We start from the raw sequence: 10,651 nt of genomic DNA, 5'->3' as shown, positions 1-10,651 counted from the left end.
TTGTTAATAAAACACTCAGAATGTTGTTTGTGGTCATGTTGTCACATGCTGGATGACAAAGAGCAGTGATGCTGTGCTGGGGTCAGAGGCAACCTGGGGGGGACCCCAGTGGCTCTGGGTGTTTGGGTGGCCCTTCTGCCACCTCCCCTGTGTGCCTGCCCCACACAGGGCCCAGGGCAGCAGCGCAAGGAACTTGTGCTGGAGGAGCTGTGTCCTGCAGCACACTCAGTGGCAAGCTCATAAAAGTGTTTTACTCACCTCTAATTAGGTCATTCTAATTAGGGCATTCTAATTAGCCCATAGGCAGGTGTGGAGCACCAAACACGTGAGTTTGCCTTTTTTAATCACTCACAGGATGACTGACTGGGCCTGCTCCCCACAGCCTCTCCCAGAGCAGGGTGCCAGAGGCTGCTGACACATCACCACGAGTCCTGCACACCTCCAGACACACCTGCAGGCTGTGCTGAGATAACAGTGACAGAACACTTCCCGTTTCTGCTGGAGTATTTGCATCAGGATGTTGGTCCCTCTCTGCCTGGGATCCTGCAGATCAGCCTGGTGAGCACCTGTGCCAAGCCATGGTGATGTACAGAAGGGAAAGCAGGTACAGCAGAAATGAGGCACAAAAATAAAAGTCTGCAAACAGCAATCAGAAAATGAGTAAATTACTTGCTTGTATGTCTTGGCCTCCTGCACATTGCAAAGCCAGACACAGCTCATTATCGTGCTGTTGATTTCTAGGATTCAGGCAGAGGGACCAATGGCAGGGGCAGTCACGGCCACTGACCAGCGTGGCAGCTGCCACGGGCAGAGCTCGTCCTGTTCTGCCCTCCCGAGCTGGACGGGGCTACTCCAGCTGCTGGCTGATGAGATTCATCTCTGTTTTCCAGTGAGTCAAAAAGCATTGCATACGTTCTAGACTGATCACTTTCAGGAAGCAGTGATAATTTCATCGGCCACTGGGTGTCCCTCTTAGTCTGAGAAAAAGGCACAATTGAAGTTCATGAGATTGTAATTTAAGATAATATTCATTTTCTTGTACTTGAGAAATTAAGCTGTTTCCTCTGTCTTATTTGCTATCACTGAGCTCAATCCTGTCATACACAGACATCTGCTCAAGGATTTAAAACTGATCTCTGTGTCTTTACTGCGATTTTTTAGTGATAAAAATGCTTTAAATGTATCCTTTACAATTAAAACTCTGGCCTGGCTGAACACTAACTAAGCCAACACAATGTTGCTTGATGAGAAATACTGTCAAATGCTGACTTAGAAAAGAAAACCAACCAACAGACCAAACCATGGCAAAATGAGTGTGCTTTATCAAAGGAACTCAGTAGTGTATTTTAAGAAGCTGTATATACATAACCAAAATATTTGGCATCTGCATGAAAGATCTGTGAGGTGGGAAGGACAGAGTATAAAGAGCTCTTATAGCATTAATATTCCAAAACAATATATATGGCAGACTTGAGAAACTATTTCTTTCACACCCACCTAAAACTTACATTTCAGAACAGTCTTAAAGGTGAGGGACTCCTCCACAGTCCAGTCTGTACATTATTCAGGACATAAACCCCCAGTTTGCTGATGCATTAAATTTACAGAGACCAGAAAGCCTGAATTAAGACATTTTACTTCCTCTTTTCTTGTCCAGTAAACAGGATAGACAACGTGTCTTTTAGCCCACTAGCACTGCTACTCACGCTAGGCTGTAATGCCTGGGAGGGGCAGAAGGCTTTCAGGAAGAAGGGTCACAGGATTTCTTGATAGCATTCCCCACTTGAAAGTGTCAAGAAGTTCTAGAGAGGTAAAATTGTAAAGTCGTAAAATCATAGAATCACAAAATAGTTTGGGTTGGAAGGGACTTCTAAAGGTCATCTAGTCCAACTCCATGCAATGAGCAGGGACATCTTCAACCAGATCAGATCACTCAGAGCCCTTCCCAACCTGACCTTCAATGTTTCCAGGGATGCAACATCCACAACTTCTTTGGGCCATCTCTTCCAGTGTTTCACCACCCTCATTATAAAAAACTACTGCTTATATCCAACCTAAATCAGCCCTCTTTTAGTTTATAACCAGTACCCCTTGCCTTACCACAACAGATCCTGCTGAAAAGTCTATTCCCATCTTTCCTATAAGCCCTATTTAACAACTGAAAAGCCTCAATGAGATCTCCATGGAGCCTTCTCTTCTCCAAGCTGAACAACTCCAGCTCTCTCAGTCTGTCCCAACAGAAGAGGTGTTCTGCCCTTTTGATCATCTTTGGGCCCTCCTCTGGACTCACTCCAACAGGTCCATGTCCTTCCTGTGCTGGAACCCAGAGCTGGCTGCAGCCCTGCAGGTGGGGTCTCACCAGAGCAGAGCAGAGCAGAGCAGAGGGGCAGAATCCCCTCCCTGCCCTGCTGCCCACGGGGCTCTGGATGCAGCCCAGGACACCTTTGGCTCTCTGGGCTGTGAGTGCCCATGGCTGGGTCATGTCCAGCCTCTCATCCAGCAGCATCCCTAATCCCTACTAGATCTTGATTTCTGGGTAAGGCTTTGACATGGTCCCCCACAACATCCTCCTCTGAATTGGAGAGATGCAAATTTAATCAGTGTGGAAATAACTGAGTGACAATTAAGATTTAGTAGGGATTTTGAGCTCTTCTTTCCAAAGCTCAGGAGCCAGGCATCTGGCATCCTACTGCAATCCTACCCAGTTAACCTGAACTGGTAGGTGGGTGCCAGCAGGACACCAGGAAGCTCTCCCACAGCTTCAATTTTACCATTTCATCTAGCTAGCACACCTGGTGAGTGCTTGGTGAGCCACCTCAGTGAGTGTTAGGGAACTCTTACCAGTTTGATCACCTTCTGTGCTGCCCACAGTTGTGATCTCAGGACTTTGCATTTCCACTAAGCTGTAAGTACAACGGCACAACTCCACGTCGCCGTTGAAATGACACATGAAATTTAAAAACACATAAAGAATTAGATGTTTATTAGACTCTTGAATCCAAGCACAGCAAGTTACTAGATGTCTCCTACTAACAAACACCATTAGTTTAATCAGTAAGATTTTAGCAGAGAAGTTATTTCCTAGGGAAAATTACTCTTTTTTTCACCTGTGTGATGACCCTCAGCACCTGCTCATTAAATGAGCAAGGTAACAGAGTTCAGTGAAAGCTTGGAGATAAAAGTGCTTCACCTCCAAACATCAAGTTTCCAAGTACTAGGAAAGAGAAAAAACATGCAATCCAGTATATATAGCTTGATAGCAGAAAACAGCAATTTACAGTACTATAAAAAATAATAACTACAGGTATTAACTGTGAATTTGAAGACAGTGAATAGCAAATTCTATGAACTCATGACTTGGCAGGTATCTATCTCTAGGCAATTGGTAATTTTTAATACAGCAAAGGAAGAAGAACATCAAATAAGAATTAATGGATTCAACTTTTCAGCACATACCCAAGAAAGCCTCTGTGATGAAAGGAAAGAGTTCCAGGAAGAAAAAACAGGCTAAAAGGGTGTGGATACTGTACTCTTAACACCTACTGTACCAATGTACTGGATGGGATTCAAACAAGACTTTTCTTCTTTGTGTTATTTAATGAAAGCCAAGAAAGCAGATCCTTACAATCTTAATCTCACAACATTCACGTCAGAACAAAGATTAAATGTATGCCTTGGCATCCTGAATACACAAAACAAACCAATCTTATTACTTTCAAATATAGCTTTCAATGGGAAAAGTAAAAAATAACTGCAACCTGAAAATAAGGTCAATCATTATGAAAATTTCTCTAGCATTCTCTTTGTTGATGATGGGCAACAACAGAGGACTTCTGGCTACCTGGATGGCTTGAATAAGCAATAGCAATTTCTATATGTGCCACATTTCGCAACATACTGGGAATATTGTAAGAAAACAGAAAAAAAATTTAACTGAGTTTAATGAAAATAAGTCCAGTTATTCACACACTTACATTACCAGTAGGTGTAACATCACTCTCCTACTCATTTGCTTCACTGGATATTGGCAGGTTAATGCTAATGGCTGCCCTGAGGTTGGCCCAGAATAGGGGGCGCTTGCTCCTCTCCTTCGGCCACTCCATGTAGGTGCGCTTTGCCATGAGAGCTTTCAGCTTGTGATACCTGGCAGGGATAAGGTACGGAGGGATGGGCTCCAGTAAAATGAGGATTAAGCTGTTGGAATTCTCACTGAATAACTTGTGATGGGCAAAGTACAGCTCATAGTGGCACCACTCACTCTGCACAAAGTTGGGAGACAACACAAAGATGGACCTGTAGCTCTTCTCAATGCAGTTAATGATGTTCTCCACAATGCTCTTGCCGGGGATAAAGTTTCTCTCGTGCTGGCACAGTTGCACGCTGCCCTCCCCCCTCTCCAGGTTTGGGATCAGCTCGTTCTTCACCCACAGCGAATCGCGCTCGCTGTAGGAAATGAACGCGTGGAATTGCAGAATGGCCTCCTCATCTGCGGGGGGGTTGTGCCAAGCTCTGCGCTTCGTCTGCGTCCACTGCCACGTCATCCGCACGTACCACGGCACATCCAGGTAGATGCACAGGAAGGCCACCGCAGCCACCAGCAGCAGTGTCAGCAGCAGAGCTGTCACCAGCAGCAGCGTCGTGTTGCAAGCCAGCGGGCTCAGGTGGAAGTCCTTGAGCTCCGTCCCTCGCAAGCCCTCTGGGTACTCGCACACGTAGGCCGCCGGCCAGCCAAACAGCTTCCCCCCGGAGCGCCTCTCCAGCTGGATAAAGGCTTGCAGCTCACAGGAACACTGGAACGGGTTGTGCCCGGCCTGCAGCTCCCTGACCCTCGGGCAGCTCTGGAAGAAGTCGGCAGACGGGGTGAGGATCGAATTCATCTCCACGTTCAGGAACTGCAGGGACGTGAAGCTGCCGCAGCCCGGCAGGTCGGCCAGCCTGTTCGATGCCAGGTTCAGCTCCTGCAAGGATTTCAGCTCTGCCACCCTGCTGGGGACATTGCTGATGTGATTGTTTTGTAGGCTGAGTTTTTGGACGTTGGCTGGCAAGCACTCAAACACAGCATCCACCAACTGATTGGAGGACAGGTCCAGCTCTGCCAGAGACTCGGCCCACTGGCACTGCACGCCAGCTCCATCGTGGCGCAGCAGGTTGTTGCTCATGTCCAGGTATGTCAGGGATTTCATACGGCTCGTCATGAAGCTTACTTTGCGAAGGCTCTCAAATTTATTCTTCTGCAAAATAAGTAATTTAAGGTCTGCGAGAGTGCCGCAATTCTGGAACAACTCATCTGTCAGGGCATTGTGAGAAAAATTTAAGTACTGAAATGAGCTTGTTCTATTGGGGCAAAGCATGTGTGGCATATATGCATCGGCTATTGTCAAATTTGCGATATTCATCTCTGAAAACTGTCTGTATAGAATCTCCTGGTTGAAATAATAAACCTTATTACGAACATGCTCCAAAGTTAATGCTTTCATGGAGCCATCCAAAGAGATTAATTGTTCCACAGAGCTTAATAAGGGTTGAAATGCATATTCAGTCAGCTCCTCCAGTGGTCCCCTAAAAGTCAAATTTCTCACAGTTAAATGTTCCACTGGTGAACACCAAATAAGCATGAAAATTTGCAGGATGATAGCCCATTGTAAATCCACAGCCTCAAGTGTGAGAGTTGTTGTCTTGATCTTCTTGAGAAGCATTAAAGATGGAGAGGGGAAATCTTTGTAACTCAAGGTATATCTTAAGTTAACTATTTTTAAGTTTTCTGAAATGCACATTCCATCATACAGGAGGGAAAAAATGAAGTTTTGGTTTGCTGCAAAAGCAATGTGGAGGTTCCTTGTAGTCAAGACTGTCAGACTCTGAGGCTCATACAGTGAAAAGTTTCCCAAGTTCAGGAAGACAGTGTGCAGCTGCAAATGTTTGATATACCTGAAGTCTGACTTTCGTACCATCGTAGCACTTAATCCAAGGTACTCCAAATGAAACATGTTCCCAAATTCCTGACAGATGGGCAGGGCAGTAAACTTATTGAAAGACAGATCTAAATGTCTAAGAGATGCAAGAGTTAGACAGGAAACTTTTGAAATGTTATTATGAGATAAATCTAAGTATTCTAAATTTTCATTAAAAATGAAGACACTAAAGTCAAGGACTGTCATTAGATTATGAGAAAGATTTAATACTTGAAGGTCAGAAAGATGAATAAATTCTGAGATACTAAGTCCAGAGATCCTATTATGTGATAAATCTAATACTTGAGTACAGACTGGAATGGTTTTTGGAACATTAGTTAGCAAACTGCTTGAATAATTTGCAATAAATTCATCTTCTACAGTTGGCTGAATATTATTCCATAGTGTGAATGTAAAGGCACAAGTTAAGACATAGATATTTGTGAGGTATCTCATTATGCTATCCAGCTTTATCTTGGTTTTTTACAGAAATACAGAAGCATATCTTTGTTTTCTGTTCAATATGTCCCACTGATGAGTCCAGCCCTATGGAAAAAAATACATTAAATTTAATGAAGCTGTTGAATGGTTGAAGTTGCTTTTTTATTGTGAAAATAAACTTCAGTATAAAATCTATGTAATAAAAAATATTTCTACATACTCCTGTTTTCAGTTCTTACCAATCATCCTCACTTCCATTCTTTAACTCTAATATTGACTCAGTCAAATATAAATTAATTCTCTTATAGTGGGCAGAATGCCACTGGTATGTTACAAACACATAGATGTTAAAAAATACAAATTTCTTAACAATCATGAAAAAATACAGACCTGGTACAAACCAACACCAATACATTTATGAGAAGAAAAATAAAGGAGAGCAAACATCAAAATAAAGGAGAACATCCATCTGCTGTTTCTGTACATCCCAGGTTCACACAAATTTGGGAACAAAACTCCAATAAAACTATTCTCACAGGAACTGGTGCAAAAACAATCTCTTCACTCAAAGGATATTCTTCACACCCCAAAGACCTGGACATTGCCATGCACCCTCTCAGAGTCAGATCATCTTTGTCCTTGCTATAGCACAAAGACATGAGTCCATTTTTCCAATAAGCCAAGAATTCTGAGGAATTATACAGTCCATTTTATTGCGTTTGCATGGCAAGGTTTTGGTAGCAGGGGAATACAGGTCTGGTTTCTGTGGGAAGCTGCCAAAGGCTTCCTCTGTGCTCCACAGGGCCAGCAGCAGCTGGATCCAAGGCCAAGCTCATCCACAACCTTAGTAGTGCCGCTGGGATAACATGGTGAAGAAGGGGAAAAAGCCCTGGGAACAGCAACTGCGTGAAGTATAAACAACTCATAAACAGTTTGAGGAGACAAACATCCCCAGTTTTATTTTCTGTTCTGATTTTTTTCTGTTAAAAAGATCTAAAACCCCAAAGTTTTAAAAATCTGTCTCTGTGTAATCTTTTGTTAAATAAAAACAAAATCCCTTTTTTTCAGTTCTATGTTATAACATGTGCTATTCCCTAATAATTTGACTAACTGATGGTTAGTCAAAACTCAACCCTTCCCATCCAAGTTTCCTATCAGGCTTAATCAATTTTTTTCTTAATTAAGTAAAGCAAAAATACATGCAATAAACATCACCAAAAGCATTAAAAGAATAAATCAGTAAAGTATTTCTACCTCTATTGAATGCCAAAGAGAGGTCAAATTATGCCTTCAGAAAGTTGTGCTAGAGTATCTGAGGACACAAAAGAAGTGAAGCTGGGATGGTTGGTCAAAGTAGAGTATCAATTGCAAGACAAAAACAAGAAAAGGAAATCTGACCCAGCTCCTCCAAAGTGCAGTTGGCTCTGTGCTTCAGAGCCCAGGCTGATAAACAATCAAAGTCTTGAATCAAACAAACTTTGATCTAGAACTACCTGGAGGAACTTCCTCCTGGGCAAAAGGGATGTCAGTAATAAAGCAAGAAATGTTCTGAAGGGAGGAAAAACCAGAAATATATTCTCTGTACGTGTTCCAGTGCCAAATGAGTTTTAATTTACTGTACATGCTATGCTAGATACTGCAGCAAGGGACAAGCTACACTCTATAGCCCTGCAGAGTGCCACAGTCAAAGGGAAAAGCAAATATATCTAGAAAAGCAATAATAAAGATCAAGAGTTACCCCTCCAATGCTGTTTCAGAATGGTATTAAATTAGAGTTGGCTGAGAACTAAAACTCCCATACCAAATTATCTTTCTCCCTTTCCTCTTTGCTGAAATTCAGATTGTTTTCGCTAAAACTTCAAAATGCAACAGTATCTTCCAACATCAAAGAAACACCAGCACCTGAGATTTGATGAAGTCCAAGATATACATATATCAAAGAGAAAATTATTATAAATAATGAAGCAAATATAACCCACCTTTTGTGCATGGAATTCATCTTCAAGCTGAAGAACCAGCAAAAGTCCTCTGCATACTTGGTTAGCAGCCTCAAAATAGAATTTCAAACATATGTAATCTTCAGGATGGGGAACCTCACATGAGATGCTAATTCCTCAATAATTACCTACTCAGGAAGCAAAAAGACAGGTCTTTTTTAAACAAGATATACAATTCTAAGAACTAACGAAACCTCCTTACAATGTGGGTATTAAGAGCACAATGAAAGGAAACTTTTAACAGTTCAGACTAAAAATACATTTACTCCTGTAATATTTACATAACCAGCTGCTTTAGGAGGAAATAAACTTATCTGTAGTATATAATATTTCCCTTGGCAAGACTGTTCAATTAATTCTGCATTTCTAATTTCAAGTGCTTCTGCTTCTGATGTTACACAGATGTTCTAGAAATCCATCAACTGTATCTCCTCTTTGCACACAAGAGGAAGCAGAACCCTCACTGCCAACTTCTGTTCATATCAACATCTCTTGCAGTGCTCTACCCTACCAAAATTTTTTACTCACCAAGGAGAGTAATTAGTGTAATCCACTGAAGGATGACAAAAGTTTATATCTCCAAAGCTAGTAACAGGGGCAAACTGGCACAGTTAAAAACCTTTACAGGCCAATCATCTTCACACTAGAATGGTTATCAAGGATACCTCACATCGTGGCTTCCTCCAAAAAATTATAAAAATTAACAGGGAATATTCCCTATGACAAGGCAGCTGTAATGAAGCCACAAAGAGTACGACACAATATAGGGCAGTCTGGATGTCACCGCTGAGCCAGAAATGACACAAATTCACTTGAAGGCAGGAGGAGTGCATTTAATACGAAAAATCCTCTCTTTTATAGACAGATTTGACACATTCTACTTGATTGGCTAGCAAACAAAAACATCATTCTCATAAACACTCCTTGAGAAGAACAGCAAAACAGAGTAGAAAAACACCACCTGCAGGTTGTTTATACTAACAAGTTATCATCGTTTCTATGACTCCCTAAAACGTCTCACAAGTCCACTGTGAGAAAAGGAAACCCATTTGCTCGCTCTCTGACCACGCTGTTGCACCCACAGAAGGAATCCAAGAAAGCAGCCATTCAGCTAATATTGTGAACAGGGACACGAGCCTGGGAGACAATCAGCATCTGTGACCCAGGATAAGACCCGGGATCATGAATGTTTCTCAATAAAGCAGCAAGAGTGTTGGCCAGCTGACACCATCTAGACTCCAAGTTAAAAGAGACACTTCTATTGGTAGGCATTAATCCATGATACTGAATAGAGTAAGGCACTTGTTGACTGAACAATGATATCACAATTAGCTAAAACAGTGGCAACTTTACTTTGAACGTAATTCCTAGAAAAAAAAATTGCTGCATGGATAAAATCAAATACACCATCAGCTTTCATCAGAACTGACTGTAGTGCACACACAACTATTAAAACCACCTTTTAGTTCTAGTATGTTTAATTTTCTTACCACCGTTGTTTATGAAGCTTTAAAACACATTCAAATAAACAGTTTGCTCAAAAGAAAAATTTGCAGATAGTTAAAATAAAACTCATACTCCTGAATACCTCTGTTAAACCATTTGGAACCTTGCATAATTTATTTTTACTAACCAATTCACCAAAGTCTTGTCTGGGGCTGGTTTCAGTTTACTGATTCAGTCACTTTGCATGACAGGCAAAACCTAAAAGCAATGTATTTCTGTTCATGCATCTCAAAATGTACCAGCTACATACCATCTTTTCCAAAGTCAGCTCACACATGTTCATGCAGATACGTTGTTCCATTTCTGAATTTTAAACTGATGGGTTTTTTGCAGATTTTGCATCAGTCTTCCCAAAAAGACCTTTCACATTTCTGCCTGTATATCATCATTATTTACCCAGAGAGGAACCAGAACCCTTGGCCAGGTATGAAAAGTTATTCAGGACCAGCACCATGCCAAAAGACTGAAGAATCTCTCTGACAAGAACTGCAGAAGGGAACTTTAACTGTGCAAGACATAGGGTTAAAGCACAGTCACAGCAGATGAACTCATCGAAGCACTCATGACAAGTTAATACAATAATTAAAGGTTTGCAACGTTGGTGTTTGGTCACATCAAGGATTTTAACTGTAATTGTCATTGTCACCTGTATGTCAAGTCGGTGAAAAAAAAGGCTAAATTCCACCACAAGTCAAAGTGGGCGGATACTGCATCACATCTCAAGCCAATTTTGCTTTGGTATAAATAGACACAAGG

General features: G+C 41.8%; 1 protein-coding gene across 1 annotated transcript; it reads right to left on the bottom strand.

Moving 5' to 3' along the window:
- Positions 1 to 4,001: 4,001 nt before the first annotated feature.
- On the bottom strand, positions 4,002 to 6,422 carry LOC131083701 (toll-like receptor 6). The gene has a single exon (XM_058024593.1). It carries the CDS (start codon positions 6,405 to 6,407, stop codon positions 4,002 to 4,004), a length of 2,406 nt encoding a protein of 801 aa, XP_057880576.1. The 5' UTR covers positions 6,408 to 6,422.
- Positions 6,423 to 10,651: the final 4,229 nt, after the last annotated feature.

The sequence above is a fragment of the Melospiza georgiana genome, chromosome 5, assembly GCF_028018845.1.
Source record: "Melospiza georgiana isolate bMelGeo1 chromosome 5, bMelGeo1.pri, whole genome shotgun sequence".
NCBI classification, from domain to species: domain Eukaryota; kingdom Metazoa; phylum Chordata; class Aves; order Passeriformes; family Passerellidae; genus Melospiza; species Melospiza georgiana.
This window is presented reverse-complemented; position numbering and strand designations above follow the sequence as displayed.